Source organism: Carya illinoinensis, chromosome 12 (assembly GCF_018687715.1).
Source record: "Carya illinoinensis cultivar Pawnee chromosome 12, C.illinoinensisPawnee_v1, whole genome shotgun sequence".
In the NCBI taxonomy this organism is placed as follows: Eukaryota; Viridiplantae; Streptophyta; class Magnoliopsida; order Fagales; family Juglandaceae; genus Carya; species Carya illinoinensis.
Window position 1 is genome coordinate 2,522,158 of NC_056763.1, and position 25,728 is coordinate 2,547,885.

Sequence of the window (25,728 nt, forward strand, 5' to 3'; positions counted from 1 at the left end):
TGGTTAAGAAATGGCAAAGGAAAATGGTATTTCCTAGTGGAAGCATTGAGCGTCCTATAGTCAATACACATTCTCCAACTTGTAGTTACCTTGGTAGGCACTAGTTCATTTTTTGCATTTTTAATTACAGTTAGCCCAGATTTTTTTGGGACCACTTGAATGGGGCTAACCCATCTACTGTCAGAAATTGGGTAGATAATACCCACATCCAAGAGTTTAAGGATCTCCTTCTTAACTATTTCTTTCATTGAAGGATTAAGCCTTCTTTGCATTTCTCTAGAAGGCTTAGAATCCTCCTCCAAGTAAATCTTATGAGTGCAAATGAAGGGATTTATGCCCTTAATGTCAGCCAAGGTCCAGCCTATGGCATTCTTATGTTTTATAAGGACCTATAATAGCTCTTCTTATTGTCTATTGGTTAGGCAAGAAGAAATAACTATGGGTAAAGTGCTATTAGGTCATAGAAAAGCTTACTTGAGTTCTGTGGGTAGGGGCTTAAGATCCAATGCTGGGATCTGCTCCTTTGATGGCTTTACTATTACTATAACTGGAGGTAGTTGTTCATCCTTTAGCTTCCACTGCATCTCAGTTTGAGCACCTACACATGAAACAGAAGAGGTGTCATTAGAAGTGTCATTTGAGTCTAGGTTACCCTCTAAATCAAGCACTGAGTCAGTAAGTTGGTAAGACAGCAGAGAAGTTTATGAGATGATGCTTTCTAGCAAATTTACTTCCTGCACTTCTTCTACTTCTTGTGGCTGCCTGCACAAACTGAAAATATTCAATTCTAATGTCATATTCCTAAAAATTAATTTAAGCACACCACTTCTGCAATTAATTAGAGCATTGGAAGCGGCCAGAAATGGCCTTCCCAAAATTATAGGTGCTTGAAACAAGGAGTTTGTTGAAAGTTTCATGTCTAGAACAACAAAGTCTGCTGGGTAATAAAACTTATCAACCTGAACTACGACATCTTCCAGCACCCATCTAGGCATTTTTATCGACCTGTCAGCTAGCTATAGGGTAATGGAAGTAGACTTTAACTCCCCTAAGCCCAATTTTTCATAAACACAGTAGGGTAACAGATTTACACTAGACCCCAAATCAAGTAAAGCATGCCCAATTTTTGAATTTCCAATCGTACAAGCAATAGTGGGTGTACCTGGGTCCTTATACTTGGGAGGAGTGTTGCTTTGTATGATTGCACTGACTTGTTCAGTGAGAAATGTGATACCCCGTTTTTACGTGTATTTTCACTGAAGGAGTATTTTAATTTAATTAATATATTGGTTCTTTTATTTTAATTTATTGTATTTTAATAGGTTTTATTTTAGTTTGATGTGGTGTTTAATTTATTTTAGTCGTTTTATGATTTTTAAAATTGTTTTCGTCGGATCAGTTTTTGGACTCCGGAGGTGAGGATTGGACCTTATTTCTTTTCTCCATCTTTTCTTTTCTCTTTTTCGTTTTCCCTTTTCTTTTTTTCCTTTCTCTTTTCTTTCTTTCTTCTTTCTTTCTTTTCTTTCTTCTTCTTTTTCCTCTTCTCTCCCGCACGAGTTGCTCTCTTTCTCTTTCTCTCTGTCACCGTCCGGCTTGTGCAGCCCAGACCACTGCCATCTAGCCGACGTGGCCGAAACCGCCCCCACCGGTCGACTCCCCTCCGGCCGGCGCACCTCCCCACCAAAAATCAGCCCCTCCCATGCCGCTGTTAACCACCTAGAGCCCATCTAAGCCACACAACTTTTGGCCTTTTCCGGCGCCGTCGCTCCACCTCCGACCACCATCTTTTCACCACTTCATCCCCTACCTCTTGCCGTCCTAAGCCACCCATTTCTGGCCCCGATCCGTTGCCGGAGCAGCTCCCACGAGCTCAACTCTGATTTGCTCTTTTTCCGCTTCCACCGCCACCTACGGCCAAAACTCACTTCCATTAGCTTGATAAAAATCTCTAGGCCATTCCCTATCAATTTCAAGTCTTGGTTTGTCCCCGTTCGAAAGTGGGTATTTTACAACCCACGGCCACAATGTAAAATACACTATTACGTTACTTTTTCTCTGCCGTTTGCAACGTCGTGATCCTTTAAAAAATACATTATAGCGCTGTAAGTATTTTCCAAACTCTATTTTAGATTTAAATATATTTTTGCTCTTACAATAAATTATTTGACTGGTTGGTTGATTCCGGACTGAGTCCGAGGAGTTCGGGGGTCGGATGGATTGAGGACGGAGTTGCTTGGTTTTGTTGATTTTGGGATTGGTTGGATGGTTTGTATCTTGAGGTGTGCATTGCATGATGCATTCATGTGCATTTTATTAAATTGAGAAAATTGGTGTTATTTGTGTAATTAGATTTTCGGGTGCGTGTGTATCACGACCCCAAGCAGAGATGGGGTATTATCTCGGTGGAGCTCCTTTGGTCACTCTGGAGCGTAATATACTGAGTGACATCCTCTGGGTTGTCGCTGGGCGACAATGGGAGCGGGTGGGATGGTAATGCTCTCTTATCAACTCCGTGGCCCTTCGCTGGCGAGGGCTAGAGGATGCTTGGCTACGTATGTGCGGGGCGCGGAACTGGGCATCGCTCGTTACGAAGTCACACGCATGGTTGTTACTCGTGGTGTGACGATGGGAGCCAGGGTGTGTGGATGACTCCTAGGGGAGGTCATGGTGCATTCGGATTAATTGGTTATTGAATTGAGTTGGTTTCGGGCCAAATGAGACTTTTGGCATGAGTTGGAAAGTAATACGTTTTTGGGGCCAAATGGGATTTTTGGCGTGCGTGGGAAAAATGTGATTTTATAGAATATGTGCATTTGGCGTTCTTTCATGCATATTGTTGAGCTTAATATGTTTTTATCTTGTGGCATTTGGATCTTACTTACCTGCGGCACTATTTTTTGTACCGTAGATTTTGATGCAGAGGTCGAGGAGGAGGAGGAGGCTGAGCCCGAGGAGGCGGCTCCGCCGGAGTATTGATTTGGAGTTTATGCCTTGTAGTTTGGTTTGAAACGATATTTGTGGCTTGTAATATTTTATTATGTATGTTTTGAACGGGTTTGTATTAAACATAGAAAAAATTTTGGTACTTTGCTATGAGACTTTTGTTATCCGCTACATGTTTTTATTTGCACACTTGTTGCATGTTCACACACTTGGCACTTGGCGATAGGGTGGTGACCTGTGTTGTCATCATCCCGACGTCTCAATTTCCACGTGTCCGTACGTGGGATTTGAAGGCGTCACAAGAAAGGCTTTCTTTTTTAGATTCAATTTCCTCTTAACAATGCACAAGTCTTTAAGAAATTTTGCATAAGTGGGAATTTGTTGAATAGCATCCAACAAGGGTATATTGATTCTCACTTGTTTAAAAACTTCAAAAATTTTAGCATGATACTTACCTTTGTGCACAGGGGTCAACCTTGTAGGAAAAGGTGTAGGTGTTTGAAAATTGTTCACCTCAGTTTCAACATGTTCAGGGGTAGAATCCTTACCAATGGTGGCTGAGTTAGGAGTGGGATTTACCAAGATTTTCCCACTTCTCAAAGTTGTTACAGCTTTTAGTGTTGGAAGTCTCCAATGTCTCTGACACTTGATGAATTTGCCCCTGCAAGTTAGGTTGAGGTTGAGTAGGGAATTTTCCCTTCTCTTGAGTTTGCAAAGTCGTGGTCAACCTCGTCAAGGATCCTCTAATCTCATTGATGGCTTGTGAAGTCTGGTTGTTCATGGTGGTTTGCCCTTGCATGAATTGTTGAAGGTTTGCTGCCATTTGATGCATAGTTTCCTCAAGATTCCTCCTCTGCCCATAAGGTGCTGCAGTAGGATACTGAGTTGATCCTGATGTAGCTGACTGTTGATTTCCTGTGTATTGAGAAGGGCCTGGTGCATGATTGGAGGGTTGGGTTGACTGCTCATTCCTCCAACTTAAATTTGGGTGGTTTATCCAGCTGGGGTTGTATGTGTTAGAGAATGGACCTGAAAAAGGTTTAGAAATCATGTTAACAGCTCCAGATTGGTCCAATAACACTTCTTTAAAAGCTGGGATAGTGGGACAATCATTAGTAGGGTGTCCTATGTCCTCGCATATGTTGCATTTTTCAGACACTCTTTGAACAACCTAAGCCTCACTTACTTTGTTTGTGTCTATGGTTTCTAATTTCTTAATAAGCATAGACACTCTAGCATGCAAGTCATCCACTCCCCTCAAGTTGTATTTCCCCACTCCAGTTATCTTTAAGGGTTCAGTTCTATGATATTCATCTGAAACATCCCATGACTGAGCATTTTCAGATAAATAATCAAAGTATTCAAAAGCCTCCTCTGGTTCTTTATTGAAAAACTCTCCATTACACATTGTCTCTACAAATTGTCTCATCTTGGGTTGTAAACCCTCATAGAAAAAACTTATTATCCTCCAATTTTCATACCCATGATGAGGACAAGCATTGAGTAAATCCTTGAACTTCTCCCAGCTCTGATAAAAGGTTTCAGTTTCTTTTTGGGCAAAGTTCATAATCTATCTCTTCAGTGCATTATTTCTGTGCATAGGAATTTTTTTTTTTAAAAAACTCAGTTTGCATTTCTTGCCATGTTCCTATGGACCTAGGCCTCAAAGAATTCAGCCAAGTCTTGGCTTTGTCTTTTAATGAAAAGGGGAATAACTTGAGTCTGATAACTTCTTCAGTGCAAGTCTGATCCATAAAAGTTGAACTTCGTCAAATTCTTTGATGTGCAAATAAGGATTTTCTAATTCCATTCCATGAAAATGATGTATCAAAAGGATCATCCCGAGCTTAAAATTAAAATTATTTGCATTTAGGGGTTGAATGATGCATGAGGGTGAACTAGCCCTAACAGGTTGCAAATAATTTCACAGTTTCAAACGGAAGATTTTGTCTGAAATTATGAAAATGGGTTATTGTGCCATAAAATCCTAAATAATCAACTGAGTCTAGTGGTGCAAACCATAACGTATTCTGACACTTCTAACTATCTCAAATAATTAAAATCGCATTTATGGCATCATAGAGAGTGATAACACTAACTATGTTGACAGAATAAAACCTGTGTGATTGGTCGATTCGTAAAAATTTATAGAGTTTTCATGAGTTGTGAATTTCTAAAGGGCTGTTACACTTTTCCTTGGTTTAACAACTAAATAAAATGGATAAGTCCCTCTTTTGACATATACTCATATTTGCACTACATTCCACATGTTCCATGACCTCAACAAATCATTTATCAGTTCACTTTCTAGCATTTAAAATTCAAGAATAGGAAATTTAATCTGCTTTGAACTCATTACAAGCACTCCCCCAAGGTGGACAAACATATGTCTAAGGCATGCAAACTGAAAAATAATTTCTCTTCCACCTCCCAACTAGATCGTAGCATTGTCCTCAATGATTCAAGAGAAATGAAAGAATTTACACAAAAAGAGCAGTTCAAGAGCAAAACAGCTATAAGAAGAACCAAATAGAAAAGAAAAATTGAAGGAAAGAGGAAAAGGAATTACCTGGGCAGCTTTGAAAGGAATGAAGCCAAAATAAAAATAAAAATCGAAGGACAAAAGAAAACAATGAAAAGAAATGGATAGATCAAGAAACATTAATTATGATCAAGCAAATGTAGAGTAGATTCCTCAGGCGCAACGTTAGAAATAAAAGGCTTGAGCCTTTGACCATTAACCTTAAAATCATTTCCATTTTGAGGATTGACAACCTCAATAGCACCATGAGGGAAAACAGTTTCAACCAAATAGGGGCCACTGCATCGAGATCTTAACTTGCTGGGGAACAAATGAAGTCAAGAATTAGAGTAAAACCTGTTGATTAGGTTCAAATGATTTTCTTTGAATATGCTTATCATGGAAAGACTTCATGCGTTCCTTGGACAGCTTAGAATTATCATAAGCATCCCTCCTAAGTTCCTATAGGTCCAAAAGATGTAATTTCCTAAAGATTTAGCTTGACCAAGATCAAAATTAAACCTTTTGATGGCCCAAAATGCACGGTGTTCAATCTCAACAGGGAGGTGACAAGCCTTACCATAGATTAACCAATAAGGAGACATACCCAAAATAGTTTTATATGCAATCCTATATGCCCATATTGCATCGGTTAATTTCAAAGACCAATCCTTTTGGTTAGGACTCACAGTTTTTTCCAAAATGGTCTTAATTTACCTATTACCAAGTTCAACTTGGCCATTCGTCTAAGGGTGATATAGGGTAGAAATTTTATGGTGAATGCCATACTTATGAAAGAGGGCAGCAAAGGGCTCGTTGCAAAAATGGGTGCCATTATCACTTATGATGGCCTTAGGCATGCCAAATCTAGCAAAAATATTTTCCTTCAAAAATTTAAGCACCACCCTATGGTCATTTGTTTTAAACGGCATGGCTTCAACCCATTTTGAAACATAATCAATGACCACTAAGATGTACAAATAACCAAAAGAGGAAGGAAATGCCATAAAATCAATTCCCCAACAATCAAAAATCTCAATGATTAAAATGGGTTGTAAAGGCATCATGTTCCTTTTAGTGACAACACCTAATTTCTGACATGATTATATGCATCTTTAAACATATGAGGCCAATAAAAACCACTTTGTAAAGTTTTTGCAATCGTTTTATGTGCAGAAAAATGACCCCCGCATGCCTCACTATGGCAAAAAGAAAGGATAGCTTGTATTTCATAGTCAGGTACACATTTTCTAATGATTTGATCAGAGCAATATTTAAACAAATAAGGATCATCATAAAAGAACGATCTCACCTCATGCATGAATTTTCGTATATCTTGAGCACTCCAATAAGGTAGGGCTTGTTCTGTCACCAAGAAATTAACTATATCAACAAACCAAGGCAAATTTTCAACTAACATAAGCTGTTCATCAAGAAAAGAATCAAGAATAGGTGTCGGTTGTTGAGTTTCAGCAATTGTGAGCCTAGAAAAATGGTCAGCTACCACATTCTCCACCCCTTTTGTGTCCTTGATGGTAATGTTGAACTCTTGGAGTAAAAGTATCCATCTAATCAACCTTAGTTTTGCATCTTTCTTTGTCAATAAATACTTGAGAGCTGCTAGGTCAGTAAAGATAACTATGGGAGAACGAAGAATATAGGCATGAAACTTCTCCAAAGCAAATGCCATAGCAAGTAATTCATTTTCAGTAGTAGAATAATTTTTTGGAGCGGAATTTATAGGTTTGCTTGTATAGTAAAAGACATAAGGAAGTTTGTCCCGACGCTATCCAAGAACAGCTCCTATGGCAAAATCGCTTGCATCACACATGATTTCAAAAGAAAGTGACCAATCAGGAGGTTGAAGAATATGAGTAGTGGTTAGCAAAGTTTTAAGCCGACAAAAAGCTTCTTGACACTCGGGTGTCCAATCAAAATTTATATCATTCATCAATAATTTACAGAGAGGCTTAGAAGTAGAGCTAAATTCCTTAATAAACCTCCTATAAAAACCCACATGCCCAAGAAAAGATCTAATATCTTTTATTGACTTAGGTGTAGGAAGTTTAGAAATCAACTCAATTTTTGCTCTATCTACTTCAATTCCTCTAGATGAAACAATATGCCCGAGAACAATGCCCTGTTGTACCATGAAATGACACTTTTCCCAATCGAGCAACAATTGCTTCTCTTCACACCTAGCCAAAACAGCTTGTAATTTGGTTAACCAACTCTCAAATGAATCACCAAATACAGAAAAATCATCCACAAACACTTCTAGGATGTTCTCAATCATGTCACTAAAAATGTTAAGCATGCATCTTTGAAAAGTTGATGGTGCATTGCATAAACCAAAAGGAATTCTCCTAAAGGCAAAGGTACCACAAGGACAAATAAAGGTGGTCTTTTCTTGATCCTCTATTGCTGTTTCTAATTGATAATAACTAGAGAACCCATCTAAGAAATAATAAAAAACACGTCCAGCAACTTTTTCTAACACTTGATCAAGAAAGGGCAAAGGAAAATGATCTTTCCTAGTGGTGGCATTCAACTTCCTATAATCTAAACACATGCGCCAACCAGTAGGAATTCTAGTAGGAATCGATTCATTTTGCTCATTTTTAACAATGGTAAGCCCAGATTGTTTTGGAACTACAAGAATCGGACTTACCCACTTGCTATCCAAGATGGGGTAAATAATATTCACATTAAGCAATTTTAGCACCCCATTTTTAACCATTTCCTTCATTGTGAGAATCAATCTTCTTTTCATTTCCCTAGAAGGCCATGCATCATCTTCTAAATAAATCCTATGGGTACACTTAAAGGGACTTATACCTTTTATATCAGCTATTGTCCACCCCCTGGACTTTTTATGCTTCCTAAGGACATCTAGCAATTTATCTTCTTGTTCACTAGTTAAGTGAGAAGAAATTGCCATAGAGAAGGTGCCTTGTGGTCCTAAGAAAGCGTGCTTAAACTCCAATGGAAGAGGTTTGAGGTCCAAAGTTGGGGATTGCTCCTCCGAAGTTTTGAGAATTGATGTCGAGGGTGGAAGTTGCTTAAATTTTGGCCTCCATGGTGGTGTAACTTGCTGACCTATCGAGGAAACAAGATATGAGTCATTAACATTATCAAATATTTTCAAATCTTCTTCAAATTCCTCTAAAGAATCAATAAATTGAAATTAAGGTGAAAAATTTTCATCAATGAAATTTTCCAGCAAATTCACTTCATGAACTTCCTCAACTTCTTGCGGTTGCCTGCAAAGATTGAAAATATTTAGCTCCAAAGTCATATTTCCAAAACTCAACTTTAAAATGCCACTTCTACAATTTATGAGAGCATTAGATGTAGCCAAGAAGGGTCTTCCTAAGATAACAGGTGCTTGGAAGGTAGAATGAGTAGTCAATTGCATGTTAGGTACCACAAAGTTTACCGAATAGTAGAATTTGTCCACTTGAACTAAAACATCTTCCACAACACCTCTAAGAATCTTAATAGACCTATCGGCCAGCTGCAATGTGATAAAAGTAGATTTTAAGTCACCCAACCCAAGCTGAACATAAACATTATAAGGTAATAAGTTCACACTTGAACCTAAGTCTAACAATGCTTGGCCTATTTTTGAGCTCCCTATAATGCAAGCTATGGTAGGGGATCTTGGGTCTTTATATTTGGGAGAGGTGTTGGTCTGGATAATGGCACTAACCTGCTCAGTAAGAAAAGCTTTCTTTTGCACATTCAATTTTCCTTTTACGATGCATAAGTCCTTCAAGAATTTAGCATAGGTAGGAACATGTTGAATAGCATCTAACAATGGTATATTAATCCTAACTTGCTTAAAAATCTCAAGAATTTCAGCTTGATGCTTGTCTTTGTGCAAAGGGGCTAGCCTTTGAGGAAAAGGTGTGAATGTAGCGCTTGGAACATTTCAAATTCTAAAGGGTCTTGTGCCTCATTTTCAGAAGGAGGTTTAGAAGTATTACCATTCTTTTCTACCCCTTGATTTGGAATGCCAATCACCTTATCACTTCTCAAGGTTGTAATAGCCTTGACTTGCTTGACATTGGAGTCTCCAGCCACACTTTGAAATTGCTAGTTTTGGCCTTGTGGGTTAGGCTGAGATTGTGTAGGGAACTTCCCTTTCTCTTGAGCACTCAAGGTTGTGGTCAACCTTGTGACTGAATCTCGGATATCAGCAATGGCTTGTGAATTTTGATTGTTGATGGCAGCTTGGCTTTGCATGAATTACTGAAAATTGGTGGACAACTGCTGGAAATTGTCTTCAAGGTTCTTTTCTTTTGAGCTGGGACTGTGTGGTTGGCATATTGAGATGGTCCTGAACCTCCTGGGGTTGTGTAGGGTGCAAATTGTGAAGGACAAGCTATGTTGGGTGCAGGTATAGCAGCTTGTTCACACCCTCTAACTGAAATTAGGGTGATTTCTCCAACTCGAATTGTACGTGTTGGAATAAGGACTTGAAAAAGGTTTGTCAACCATATTAACAACATTAGATTGATCCAAACGAACTTCTTTAATGGTTGGAATGGTTGGGCAATCATTAGTTGAATGCCCTTGGCCCTCACAAATGTTACAGCTCAAGGTAATCTGAGGTATAGCTTGTACCTCATTCACTTTCTTCAGTTCTATGATTTCTAATTTCTTAGAAATCATAGCCAACCTAGCATTCAAATCATCTACTTTCCTCAAATTATATTTCCCACCCCTTAAAACTATCCTTGAACTTTTAGACCTATCATGAACATCATATGTATACCATGATTGTGCATTTTCAACTAGATAATCAAAATACTCAAAAGCTTCCTCTATTAAAAAATTCTCTATTACACATGGTGTGATGCCCCTAGATTCTGCTTGAAATTGAACGGACATCTGAAGCCTCAGGACATGCAACACAAGGTTACCTACCCCTGTTCATGACATATAAGATGAAATATTACTGTCATGCATCTAACATTATGCAATATTCGCAGTAGATAAATTTTTTTTTAGCAATACTATGCACCAAACTTATAATATCCTAAATAGTTAAATTGTGATCTAGTACGAGGCTCAGAAGACTATAATCTCAAAAACATGGAAGACCAGACTCCATATTTACATTACTAAAATACACTATTAAGTTCGTTCAGTAACTCGTGTAATTCAACTAACGATGCCAGAATATTGTTCAAAAGCTAACTATGGAAGTTGTAAGCTTTGTGTCGTGTCTACGGCATCTAGTCAACCTCCTCTAGTCTATCAATGTCTGCTCCCTACTCTGATCCTGACACAGTCAACCATTTGGGGGGAATGGTAGTTGGGACTACCACAGTGAGGTAAGTTAACAGAAAACTCCCACACAGGTTAATGATGCATGCATGACAGTAAAAGTATGAATGCATAATTAAAGTTGTAAGTAAGCATAACATAACTTGACATATAGCATGGCATAACTGACATAACCTGAACTAAAACATGAACCGAACTTGACCTGACATGACAGGAACTTGAACTTAAAACATAACATAGACTAGCAACATAACAAGAACGTGAACTTGAAACATAACATGGACTTGAAATATAGCATGAACATGAACATAACATGACATGAACGTGAACTCGAAACATAATGTGAACACGAACATAACACAACATGAACGTGAGCTTGAACATAACATAAACATGAACGTAACATGATATGAATAGGAACTTGAAACTGAAACTTAGCTTGACGTGAACATAAACTTGAACATAACGTAATGTGAAACATGACTTGAACGTGGAATACTTGAACTTGGAATCTTGTTCAATAGACTTAATTAATAAAGTGACCATACGGGTGCTACACGGGTCCCCTTGAGCCGTGTGTCCTTGCCGATTATTGCATCACAACACAAGTATCTACACCAGCTGCGAGTGCGTTAATATGTACTCCACAGTTGTTGTGGCCTCACATATTCTACGTGTCACAATTGCTGTGTCTCACGCAGTGTATGCTCCAAAGTTGTTGTGGCCCCATACTTGATGCACCACAATTGTTGTGGTCCCATAAATTGTTTGTGCCACACTTGTTGTGAACACACATAAAATAAAATATGGGTCCATCGGCATTAGTGCTTGGCGCGCTTCGATGACCAGCTAGTTAGGCTCCATTCGCAACCTGTTGACTGTACTTCATCAACCCAGGGAATTTCACAGCTATTTAGATATTCCAACGTGAACAAACGAGTTCCACTAGGATATTATCCCATCCTAGCACTTAGGGACGTGATTGACAAGAATAACTTAAGATGAACATGATCTGAAACTTGATTTAACATAAACTTGATTTGACTTTTTGACTTAACATGAACTTGGACTTGAATTCTGACAATCAAAATGATTTTGCCAATCGTTTCGTCAGGAATAGTGAACAATCAGAATGATTCCGCCCAACATATTCCCTTAGAGATACTCAGACAATCAGAATGATTCCATAATGAGTATTTTAAATAAGGTACCCTAACAATCAGAATGATTACGCCAGGAGTATCTGCATAACTAAACTTGAACTTAACTCGAAAGACATGACTTACTTGAGATGGAAACATCTTGTAACATGACCTAACATGTAACAGATATCATACTTAACATAACATACTTGCAATAGTGAATATTATTTGATATGACAAACATGTAACATATGGCATACTTTAAACATATAGCAATACGTCACAGAATAGATTGTGTAACAGATAAATATTCATGACAGAATAAATCATGCATAACAGATAAACATGTAATGATGTGCCATGGCATGTCATATATGATAACATGTATACATAAATTATAGTTCCCTTACCCATCATACATAATAGTAAACTAATTATAAGTTAGAAGCTAACTTACCTCAATCGTCGCGTTCTACAAAAATAAAATGCGAAACATGAGGAACTGTAAGAGGGCATTCTAAAAGTTAAAAATTTAATTACTAACAATTAGAAACATGAAAACAAGCTAACTTAGAGTAAAATTACCGTTTAACCCTCTACATGTGGAAAAATGACCATTTTACCCCTAACTTGAAGATTTCACATCCTAACTCCAAAAATTTTCAAAATTCACATTCCTTATGTAAATCTTGTCCCAAACTCAAATATCAACTCATAAAAATTTAAAACAAATCACAACTATGGAAAACACACTATGTCGGGAACATCTATAGGCCATTTCTCTTGGTTTTTGTTGCAATTCCTTCTAACTTCAAAACTTATGCTTAAACCAAAATTTTGCAACAAAGATCTTCCTATCCTAAGTTTAAAACCATTCTTAAAACATCGATTTAGAAAAAGCTAATAATCAACACCAAACGTTTGTAAAAAGATCCAAACCCTTGAATCACAAGCTTTGACTCTAAATGAAAAAATCTTCAAGAATTCCAAAAAATCAAATGACCGTGGAATGATACTAATAATATATCTACGAAAACTATACTGAAGGAAGAACAACGTTTATGAAGGATTCATCGTGTGAAAATACTTATAAAGGGTCTAAAAGCTCCATGTAAAAAGACCTAGAAATCTGCCCGAGAGAGCTCTTTTGGGTTTCTCTCTAACAACGGGGTGATGAAGTGATTAAAGAGAAAGAAGTGTGTCTTGAACAACTCTATACTTCTGGAGTGGGAAGATATGGGCTTGAATGACCCTTGATTGGAGATGGCTTGATCAGCTTATAATTTTGTCTTCTGAGCATAGAAGTTGTCAAAGTAATACAAGGGTAAATCCCAAGATCGAATTCACAGGGACAATGGGAATTAAGCAAACTTTTTATAATCACAAGATAAAATATTGACGTTAATTGTGACAAGAAATTTCGAAAAGAAGAAAGTCTTGAACTAAAATGGGGACTATTTACTAAGGAAGTGTGGACTAAATTAAGAGTATGATTAGTGGCTGCTTTGAAAGTTCAAGTGCGAATTAAACTGAAAATAAAAATAAAACTATGATTCTAAAATTACCAAAACTAAGAGGCTTAGAAAAAGTGTGTAGCAAATGAATTAAACTTGTAAGAAACAATAAAATAAACACTTGAGATGCAATTTTCACCCACTAATTTGGAGATGAATTTACTTCTCTTTTCATCTTCTCTCAACCATGCTCCCATTCCTAGAAGTCATGGTCGGATAATATAGCAATGAACCACAATTCTTAGCCTAATAAAACTACTTGACAGATTAAATAACAATTGTAAAATAGTGAAATAAAGTCATGAAAGTCTTGTTACTTGTTTAAGTATCAATGGTGCCTTGTGGGACCTACGACTTTGGGTTTTCAACGACCGACCTTGTGCGTGGTTTGCTCTCCTCTAAGAGTGGTTTGCTCTGCACTCACCACTGCTTTGTGCATTTTGTCCATCTTTTTTCAGTTTTTGTTTTCCGGTCTGTTCTGTTATCCTTGTGTAAATCGAGCTAGGTGATGAGGTTTTTTGGTCGGACACAACCTGGGGCTAGTGCTAGTGGAGTATGGCGGATGATGTTACGGCTGGTGGACGTACGACTAGCCTCCGTAGTGGAGGTTGTGTGGTCCATACACGAGCTGGGTACTTGTGCTGTTCTTGGGCTCCTGATGCTGACGCCTGGGGTTGGTGTGCTGTCGGGCTCTTGCCAATGCTTGGTTTTGTTGTTTGTTATTTGTTTTGTAAAGAAGTTTTATGTAGTTTTATTAGTGGTATTTTAGGAATAGGCTTTTGGACTCAGTGTCCAAAGCAGTGTTGTCCCTTACTCCACCTCCTTAGGAGGATGGAGGGGTTGGTCATTCTATTTTATACAGAGTGCTCTCTCTTCAGAGAGATTTAGAAGTTTAGACAATGTCCGTCACTTGGTGTGCGGGGATGCACCAGAGCAGATGCGTAGGTTGGCTTATAGTCGGGTTTTTCCTATATTGATAAGTCACATTTGTAACTTCGATATGATAAATGAATTCACATTTAAAAAAAAAAAAAGACATTGTGCCTTTACGTCTCCAACTAATCTGAACTAAGAACAAAAAACTTCAATCCTTTCTAGATGTAAACTGAAATATCATCCAACAAGTTAATCATTGAAATCACATAACACTGAAGAAAATCCACCCCAAAACAATCATAGGTTACTCATTGAATCCCAAGCCCAAAAATCTAGTCTATTATCTTTAAATTAGTAAAATGCTCTAAAATGATAAATTCTAACATTTCAAATTGTTGTATGAAAATAAATACAGAAGAATAAATAAAACAAGTTAGAAACAACTAAGAAAATAAAGCTGGGAAACGTAATGAAAATAAATCCAAACCAGCCAAGAGAATTGCCACCGACTCAGGTCTGTACCAAAAAAACCACTAAGAACGAAAGCAAAACAAGAGTCTAAGAGAAAGAAAATAGAGCCGATGCAGAAGATAAAACTGCAGAAAAAAATAAATAAAACAATCCACCGAATCAATACTGAAAAGGAACGAAAACTCCACAATACTGAAAAAATAAAAATGAAAACTTTGAGAGAGAGCTGCTTCCACCGACTCTCCTCCTAAACGAAAATGAAAAACAACAAAAGTAAAAAAAAAGGAAAAAAAAAAAAAAAAGACAAGCCGCCCAAGTCTGAAACGAAAAAAGAAAACGAAAAAAAAATGAAAAGAAATCCAAAAAATGAGCGAAAACATGAGTTCCCTTTTCAGCCAATAAGACAAGAAAAATAGATAAAATCCCAGTCCGTGCGATCTCGTCTGCGTCCCGCAACGTATTCCTTTCACGTGACGTGGCCACGTTCTCATTCCAGAGTTGAAGTGCTGCCTTTTTTTCTTTTCTCCCCATTAGATTGGTTTCCACCAAACCCATAATCAATTCCTCTATTTTCTCATAGTCCCCACTGTTTCTTTCCTTCCATAAATGCCCTACAATATATAAAAAATGATATTATAGTTTAATTATTTCAATGGCAAATATGAGACTTTGATGTGCTAAATATTAGCATCAATAATTTTTTCTTTCATTAAGTGTTAAAATTTGATGCATAATTAAGTGTTCATCCCTTCTTTGATGTAATAAATCACTCACTAAAACAACTTAATTATACATTTCTAACACTTCATCATGGCTATGTGACATAAAGTGGAGAATAGTGAGGGGCAAAGGACTGCCTGCAGAAGCTGTGGGGTATGGAGGTTGATGAGGTGGATTCTCCTTCACATCAAGGCATTATTGGGTGCAGTCAAGGGGACTAGATGGTCTGCCATGTGGGGGAGGAAAATTCTTCAAGAAACTTTGCCAAGGTGGCCAAATTCGTGGGCCTTGTTGGGCCTCAACCAAGTGGACTTCAATTTGGGGTTTGAAGGGGATTTGGTTAGGTTTTGATATGCTATCAAGCCCAAATTCAATTTTTCTTGCCCCAATCAAATTTCCAAGGTTTAAAAGGTTGAATAATGATATCATAATAGGAGTTTGAAAAATTAATAGCATGTGATAATGATTTAATCAAGTGATTAAACACAATGCTAGAAATTGGATCGATTAGGGTTTGGGGAAACCGTGTAGGGTTTCGGTTTCAACCAAGCTTTTAGGGTTTCAATTGGATTCCAACCATTTAGGGGTTTACTGGAGTTGAAACACTCTTTGATCTAGCTCAATTTGGTTGATCAGATGAAAAAAAGTTTTGCTTAGGTGGCATGATCTCACACCTTGATTTCCTTCACACATCCATCTAATGGTTCCTCTTTGTGCCAAGTGTCTAATACTATTCACTATGTGTGGCTAAGATCTTTCCAAGCATCCCAATAAAACTTCTCTAATCTAATTTGGATATTCCACACTGTGATTTTGAAAATACTGCACTTAGTATGCTTATTGAGGTTACTATTCACTCCAAAAAATGCATAATAAACTTAGTACTGAAAAATTATAAATATTCATATTAACATACAATGAAAATCGTTTGCCAAAAGTCAACCCCGAAGTACTCCTAAAAATAATTTCACAGTTTCGAACAGGCGTTTCGTCCAAAATTATGAAAATGAGTTATTGTGCCATAAAATCCTAAATAATTAACTGAATCTAGTAGCGCAAATCCTAACGTATTCTGACACTTCTAACTATCTCAAATAATTAAAATCGCATTTCTGGTACCATAGTGAGTGATAACACTGACTATGTTGACAGACTAAAACCTATGCGATTAGTTGATTTGTGAAATTCCACCATTGAATTTCTAGCAGGCTGTTACGCATGGTTTCCACAAATTGTCTCATTTTTTTTTGCAACCCTTATAGAAAAACTAATGACCCTCCAATTCTCATATCCATGGTGAGGACATGCATTTAAAAGGTTTTTCAATCATTCCCAACAATGAGAACTACCTCAAATCATAACGTATTCTAAAACTTCTAACTACCTCCAATAATTAAAACCGTATTTTTGGTACCATAGTGAGTGATAACACTAACTATGTTGACAGACTAAAACCTATGTGATTAGTTGATTTGTGAAATTCCACCATTGAATTTCTAGCGGGCTGTTACACATGGTTTCCACAAATTGTCTCATTTTTTGTTGCAACCCTTATAGAAAAACTAATGACCCTCCAATTCTCATATCCATGGTGAGGACATGCATTTAAAAGGTCTTTCAATTATTTCCAACAATGAGAAAATGTTTTCACATCCTTTTGGCAAAAATTCATGATTTGTATTTTCAAGGCATTTGTTCTATGCATGGGAAAATTTTTTTTTAAAAATTCAGTTTACATTTCTTGCCAAGTTCAGTTTGCATTTCTCTAAGGAATTCAACAATGTCTTATAAGGAAAATGGAAACAATTTTAATCTTATGACCTCTTCAGTGCATGTTCTATCCATAAATGTGGAACCCACTTCTTCAAACTCTCTGATATGCAAGTAGGGGTTTTCTGATTCCGTACCATGAAAGTGTGGTAGCAATGGAATCATCCCGGGTTTAAAATTAAAAACATTTGTATTAAGAGGCAAAATGATGCAAGAAGGTGTTCTAGTCCTAATAGGTGGAAGATACTCTCTAAGTGTCCTGTTCTGATTTACCATTTCCCGATCATGATGCTCATTTTTAGCCATGGTTCTAGGAGTGTTAGATGATGATTTAAGAGAAGGTGATGCGAAGTTAAAAGATGTCAATGATTCTGGCTTAAACAGTCGAGATGTGTGGTCTTTAGTCCAACCAGTCATGCAAACAAGAACAGAAAATAATAAAATGAAAAAATGAAAAATAAGCAGAGAAAAGAGAAAATGATCATATATCATTGAGGCTGTGAAGAGGTTCACAACTCCACAAACGTCCTCTCAGCAGTAGAGGAATGCTCTGATAAGCACCAGTTGTCCTCGGCAACCGCGCCAAAAACTTGACTTGGTCTCAAGTGTGATTCCAAGTGTAGAAGTGTCAAGTTGTATCAAGGATAAGTCCAGACTTGTATTCCACAGGGAAAGAGTTATCAAAGCATTTGTGAAATTTTTGTTGTAAAAAAAACGTATCTACTATGAGAGATGAAAAAAAAAATGAAATGCAATGTGAAAAATATTGAAGATGAGTTAAGAAAAAAAGTATGAATTCAATTTCCGAAAAATTTAGTCAAAAAAGGAATTAAAGTTTATAATAAAAAAAGGCAAATTAACAAACACTTGGGTAGGGTATGAGACTCTCTTTATTTCGATTCCAAGATAATTTTCTCGATTAACAATCCAGTTAAGGCATTGATAACCAGAAGATAAAAAGTTATGCTCAGGTTTCACAATATTTCCCTAAGAGATTCCCTACTTTACTAGCCAAACACACATTTACAATCAACTGAGAGAAGCCTTGATAATTTTCAAGCTGTTGTTCTGCCTTACATCAACAACAAATCAAGAACAAGAGCTGCAATCTATTTTCAATTCGAATCCGACTAAAAAGAAAAAAAGAAATCATCATTTATTAACAAAATATTGCATTAAACTAGAATAAAAAAAAAAAAATCGAGTCTCATTCAACAACCCAAGTTTCAGAAATTAGCTACACATGATATTTCTAGCAACAAAAATTAATCTAAATAAAGCCATAACAAAATCTGAGAGCAAATACTTAAATGAGATTAAAACTAATGCTGTCTAGTAAAAATGAAAAGTGAAGGAAATGAAACCTAGCCGATAGAAAAAAAAAAGACTAAAACAATGAAGAAGACAACCACAAAAAGAAAATAAAGACAAGAAGAAAGTAAAGTCGCCGCCCAGTAAAATGAAACCAAGAGAAAAAAATGAAGAAGCTGCGTTCCAAATAAGAGCAACCCGAAAAGTACCTGTACCTGAAAAAAAAAAGTAAGGAATGAAAAATGGAAAAAAAAAAAAAAAAAAACTACTAAGCCAATCGAAAATAAAAGCAAGAAAGAATGAAGAAACCGGGAAATGAAAAATAGATGCTCCCTTTAGAGAACCACCTAGGAAAATAACTAAAAATTGAAGGTAAAAGTCTAAGGAAAAAAAAAAAAAAAAACGGAACTAGAAAATTGCGTCTAACTCAAGGAAGAAAAGTGTAAAACCCAAAAAAAATAAGGAAGAAGACCCTAAAACAAGAAAAACCAGAAAATAAGGCCAAACCCAAAATGAAAAGCTGAAAAAAAAAATGCCGAAGAAGAAGACCATGTCGTGTGCGTGATTTTCTTTTTATATGCCCTCAGTCCTCTACTTCAACCTACACACGTACAACACCGATTCACGCCTCTAGCGTGCTCGTCCAACTGTAGCTCCATGCACCAACCTGCTGCACGTGGTCCCCAAATTCTCCAAGTAAATCACTGAAAGCACAAGGGTTCACTCTTTTCTTTCCTCTGCATGTTAACAACTTGGGCTCACTTGATTCACATCTACAAGTGGCCTTCTTGAATTAAATATGGGCTTCAAGCTTCAGCTCTTGTACGTGGGCCTCCTTGTGACAATTTCTTTCTAGCCTCTAACTCTTGATAAATCTAGGAACATCATAAGCTACATGAGTCTATCTGAATTTAATTAGGGACAAGAAAATCATTTCACATGCAAAACAAAGCTAAATCACATTATCTAATTAATACTCTTATTTTAACACATAAAGCTCTTTTAACCCAAGATATTTAAGAGTATTAATATCGCATAATTGATTATTTATCATCTTGAGATTGGCAATTCTGAGGCCGTATTCGATAGTCTTTGATGATATGGCTCTCTTTCTTGCCGTAGTTACAAACTTTCCTAGAATAGTTGTGAGCAATATGACCAAATTTCTTGCAACTGAAACATTGCAACTTGTTCCTCCATCTCTCTTGTGCTGCATAGGCTACATTCTCACTCTTAGAAAAAACCTTCCAGAAGTCATACCCATCTGAGTGGATATAATTTTTGGAGGATCAAGGCGGAGCTACAGATGGCGGCACAGTGACAGGTCTGTGCTTTCAAGGGATGGTCGTGGCTCACAAAGTGGGAAAAAAGCGAATGGGAGCTACGGGAGGCTTGGGTTGGTCACAGAGGGGCTTATGGAAGTCGGTGGAGTTGATGGTGGTGGTTAGTGACCATGGGTGGAGGAGCACAAAGGAGATCGGCAAACTTGGAGGAAGAGAGGTCGTGGGAGAGTGGAAGAAGGTAGAGGCTAGGCTAGGGCTGGGGAGGCTAGGGGAGACTCGTCGGGGGGAAGGGGAGCTAATAGTGGTGGTGTGGTGGCCAGGCAACAGCAGACAGAGGCAAGAGGGAAGAAAAACCGTGGGTCTTGGTGGGCTTCACGGGAGCGAACGGTGGAGAGTTAAGGCCTGAGCTTGGTGGAGGATGATGGCCGACAAGAGGGGAGGCTACTATGGTGGTGGTGGCGCCATTGAGCTGCCCACAGCGGCGTAGTGACTGTTGAACCCGTTCGGGCTATACATGACCAGGAGAGAGAAAGAGTGGGGCGTAGGGGTGGGTGAGGTCTCTGAATGGTGGGCGAGGTAGCTGAATGGTGGGGGAGGTCAAGGGCAAGGCGGTGACAGCCGGTGGTGGCGCACGATAGGGCTGGGTTGGTTGAAAGTGGTGCACAGCGTGAGAGAAGGAGAGGGCATTGCGCGGGAGAGCAAGGGAGGAGAGAAAAAGAAAGGAAAAAAAAAGGAAAAAAAAAAAAAAAAAAGAAGAAAAAGAAAAAAAGGAAAAAGAAAGAGAAAAGAAAAGAAATAGGGTCCAGTCATTTTAATTTAAGTCTTAAAACAGATCCAACGAAAATGTTTTAAAACAATAAATTAAATTAAAAATACAGTAACTAAATAAAATAAAATAGTAAACCCAACAATAAAATAATTTAAAATAAAGAGCAATTTAAATAATAAACAATAATTAATATCAAGAAAGACACATAGAAATAAATTTCACAACTTAAAAAAAATCATAAAATAATACGACAAAACTCATATAATTTTTCAAACAAGAGGACCAATAATAAAATGAAATAAATAATTATATAATAAAAATACATGTAAATACAGGGCATCACATCCTCCCCCGGTTAAAATAAAATAACGTCCTTAAAATTTGCAAGGTCAAACATTAACGCCAAGGCAAGTTATCAGATACAACCCAGAACACACTTGAGAAAATCATACCATCAAAAACTCCCAAACATGCATGAGTAATGATCTCTCATGTATATTCCTACAGGCGTTTAGATCATACTCGCACTAGTCTCCCAGTAGCACATCACGTCTAATACTCCTAGGGGGGGTATGGAATCAGAAATCTCCATTTCCACAAGGACCTTAATACAACTCCCAAAAATGACAATGATTGATATCTTTGTACAACAAACTGTGTTAACCTCAATCAACCCCTATGCTAAAACTTCCAAACCTTCATTGTATTCTACATTTTGGTAACCTATTAGCCACTTCCAAAGTTAACAATCAATAATCGTAATTAGTATGATTGAATGCTTAATCTTTGCAGGTATAGTTTCAAGATTTCGAATCACCACTAATTCCTCAAGATTTGTAGAAAGTTTGAATCCCTAATTATATCAGAAAATAACACCATTAAGTACAAGGTAGCTCAACACCTACTATCCAAAAAACTCTTACCACATTTTGGTAGAAAATACTTTGTCTCCCAAAACCATGAATTATCACACAAATTCCTCAAACTCAACAAGAATGTAATACTCTTCTTGAACATTCCTATATCAATAACTCAACTCTGATCAACCTCATTTTAATGGTTACAGACTAATCACTCTCCAGAATAAATCAAGCTAGCACACCAAGTATGCGGAATTAAAAAACTCAAATCTTATTATAAATCAGTTCTTCAAGTCTGCAATTCTAAAACCTTAAACTATATACGAATCATTTTCCAAAATCTATAAGATAGATGAACTTAAACCCAATAGTAAGACAATCGTCTCCCGAAGCTTTCAAAATCTAGAGCATTAAATGATATCAAATCATTTCCTAAAGTCTACAAAACCTTAAACCTTAAATGAAATTCCCATAAATCTATCCTTGATGTTCATTGAACTTACAATCCCCTATTCTAAAGCCTCATTACATATCTTCATGGAATCTAAGATCTTAATTATCCTAAGTGATTTAAAGCTATTCCCGTCCATCAATTATGACTTTAGTTCCTACTCTAAAGAGTTTGCCTAGACCATGCCGTTCTCTTCAAGCCTCGACATTATAAAAGCAAACCAGGTTTATAAGAGTTCAAGCCTACTACACTAAATATTCATACCTAACAATGGCATTCTCAGTCATACCATCCTTCTGTCATAGCATAACTCTTAACCCACTTTTCAACTCCAGACAAACAATATAAAATAAAACAAAACAAAATAAAATAAAATAAATTCCATAAATAAAATAACATAAATTTAATTTCAATAAAATAAATAAAATAAAATAAAATATCTTCAAATTAAATTAAATAATTTCAAATTAAATCTTTAAAATTTTCTAGTACTGCACCTATGGGGCATGTAGCTTTACCCAGAGCTGAACTGCTCTGATACTACCAGTGACGCCATGACTCTCATGTACAGAAATGCAGGAATCGTGATATCGAGATGATGACAACACGGGTCATACATCCTAACGCTAAGTGCCAAGTGTATGTTTATGCAGAAAGTGTACAACAAAAACGCAACGGATAAATTAAATAAGTTGATGACGTACAAGAATTTTAAATATAGATTTACTTAAATAAAATAATTTAAAAAAGTTATACAGGTATCCTAAAAAATATAATACAAAGACCAAAATACATAAACAAGTGGGAAACAAATCCCAATACACAAAAAGCGACCCCAGGTCACTCTTCCAGCAGAGTTGATCCCTCAGCCTCAACATCCTCAGCTACATCAAAATCTACGATTCTATAAAATGAAACCGTAGGGTGCAAATACCATGTGTGATTGTGAATCTCAATTAGTAACCAAGCAAACAACCTAAGAGATAAAAATACATTAATGCAACCAACATGTATACGTGCACATGATGAAACATGCATGAGGCCAAAACTATCATTTTTTCCAAAATCACCATTTTTTCAACATAAGCCAAAACTCTCATTTGACCCAAAACATGCCATTAAATAACATTCGCCATTTTTCTAGAAAACAGGCAAAGCATAAATCCACCATTTTTCCAGAAAATGGTTCTCATATCCATTAAATCACAAATTGCCATTTTCCCAAAAAATGGCCTAACATATTCATTTATCAATCATTGTAGGTGGGAATCACAAACGAGACTACCACCATCCTTGCTTACTACCATCCCTACTGCGTGCACCATAGGCGAGAATCACAGGCGGGAGTACCACCATCTTTACATCTTGCACTTTAGGCGGGAATAGCAAGCAGGACTACCACCATCCTTACTTACTACCATCCCTATCGCGTGTACCGTAGGTGGGAATCACAAGCAGAACTACCACCATCTCTACAACTTGCACTGTAGGAGGGAATTGCAAGCGGAACTACTACCATCCCTGCTTACCACTATCACTACAGCGTGCACCGTAGGTGGGAATCGCTGGCGAGACTCTACCATCGTCCCTGCTTACCACCATCCCTACAGTTCTTTTTACTCTCTTTCATTCTTTTCATTATAAACATACCCAAAATCATTTCTCAATATGAAAACCCAGTTTTCATTCTTAATACATGAAAATGCATGAACATAATAATGAATGTCATGTAACCAACACTACATATAAAAATACCTGATGGGCCCCAAGGCAGACCAAGTCTTACGGATCAATTACAAGATTAAGAGCCACAAAGATCAAGGGAGCAATGCAAGAATTTGTACAATTCTCTTGGGATGAAGCTAGCAAGAGCCCGACACTCATGATGGGCTTGAAAGAAGGAGAACAAGTTTTGATCCACTTGATCCAAGCTAGGGAAGACACGACTTGGGCCTATTGTTATTGAAGGGCCTCGGATTTATTCATTTAATTAAAAGAGCTTATTTTGTTAGTTTAGAATAAGTGGGCTTGAGGATGTCAGCCAACATATGTCTTATTTTTAATGAACTAGGGTTTTTGGGAAGGCCTTGTATTTTGGCCAAGGGCATATTTGGAAAGTTATTATTTTATTTGAACTAGGGTTTTAGACGTTACTGTAGCACGGCACTATTCATGCTACACTACCGCGGCACTATTCCTTTAGGGTTTTGGGGATTGTTTATTTAAACCACTTGTAGCCTCATTTGAGGAGGTAAGACATTTATTATTGAATTTTATGAATTTTATTCATTGTGAGTTGAGTTTATCTCCTCTTGTTCTTGATTGAACGTTTGAACTTATCAAAGGTAAATCACAACCTTTGTGGCGTTCCTCCTTTGTAATTTGGGTTCTTGAGACGGGTTCTTCAACGGGTCTAGATTTTAATATAGTCTAGGTTCTTGAAACGAGATCTCAACGGGTCTAAATTCTCCATCCATAGACTTGAGTTTGGCGTTCTTGGGTGAGTTTTCAATATTGTTGTTGGGTCTCAAAGCGAGTCGATTGGGGTTCACATCATTTGGTAATCAGAGCAAGGTTTCCAATCAGGTCTGATTCTATCTTTATTTATTGTATCGTTAATTCTAGGGTTTCATTGTTCTAGGGTTGCACAAAAAAAAAAAAAAGTGCAGAAATTTGAATTTCCTAGGGCTGCCAAATTATTCTATCTTTTGGGTTTCATGTTCATCATCATAGGGTGGCTAAATTCCTTGTTTGAGAGCTGCCAAAATTTGCACCATCTAGGGTTTGAAATTTCTAGGGTTTCATTGATTCCCTTCTATTTCCTTGTCAATTTGTATGTGTTTGAATTCAATTGTTTGATTATTACAATTAAATATTTCTGTTTGTGGTTGAATTGTTGAGAAAAGAAAAGGAAAAAAAAAAGAAAGGAAAAGAAAAGAAAAGAAAAGAAAGGAAAAGAAAAGAAAAGAAAAGAAAGAAAAAAAAATTTCGAAAAAAAAAAGGCAAAAAAATCCCAAAAAAAAAAAAAAAAAAAAAAAAAAGAGAAAGAAAATGATTTTGGGTATAGTTGTTTGAAATACTTTGCCATATGAAATTGAGTGGTTTGGCATTGATTGAGCATTATCTTTAAAGGGGCTGAATACATTTTTTTCCTAGTTGGTGTCTTGTTTTGTAATTACTCTTTCCCTCGTATAATTTTCTTGATTCTCGTGTCATTGTTGTTCCTTCCGTGTTTCTCTTATTCTTGTTTCTTGGATCTAATTGCTAGTTGGGATTAAACAAGGTTGCTTTGTCTTGATTGTGTTCAATTAGTTTTGAAAGAACTTGAGTGGAAAAAGTCTTGAGGTAAAAGGCAAGAGAGTGTGAGATCATTATCGGGAAAAAGCCAATTAAGAGTAAAACACGAGTGGAGTGTCATTTTTTTAGTGTAAACACGTGAGGGAGAGCGTGTGAGGTCTTTTTCCACTAACATTCTTTTTTGTGCAGTACATACGATGTCTCATTAAAGTGACTCATAACCAAAGGGGATGTCAGACAATTCATTCTTTTTGTTGCAGTCCATGCAACAAAAGTTTGAAAGGTTAAATTTGAAGTTGGGGGAAGTGATGGATAAGATGGAACAACAAGGTGCATTAATTAGAAATTTGCAAAGTGGGAGAGATAGGAGGAGACATGAGCCTAGAATTGAGAATAGGTACGATAAGAATGAAGAGTATGGCGAGTCTCTTGTTGTTAGGCGTGCTTCCAATACAAAATTTAAGATGGATGGTATAGAGCAGCAAAGAGAGAACATTTTTCATAC

The 25,728-nt window shown here is 37.0% G+C and overlaps 1 protein-coding gene and 1 non-coding gene across 2 annotated transcripts; one reads left to right on the plus strand and one right to left on the minus strand.

The window, feature by feature from the left end:
- Nucleotides 1–470: 470 nt before the first annotated feature.
- On the minus strand, nt 471–4,510 carry LOC122290102. Its single transcript, XM_043097639.1, has 3 exons — nt 4,126–4,510; nt 3,523–3,972; nt 471–598 (listed from the first exon to the last, which is right to left on the minus strand). Exons 1-3 carry the CDS (start codon nt 4,508–4,510, stop codon nt 471–473), a joined length of 963 nt encoding a protein of 320 aa, XP_042953573.1.
- LOC122290579 lies at nt 4,422–4,529 on the plus strand. Its single transcript, XR_006236442.1, has one exon. It is a non-coding gene; the product is annotated as a small nucleolar RNA R71 (small nucleolar RNA).
- Nucleotides 4,530–25,728: the final 21,199 nt, after the last annotated feature.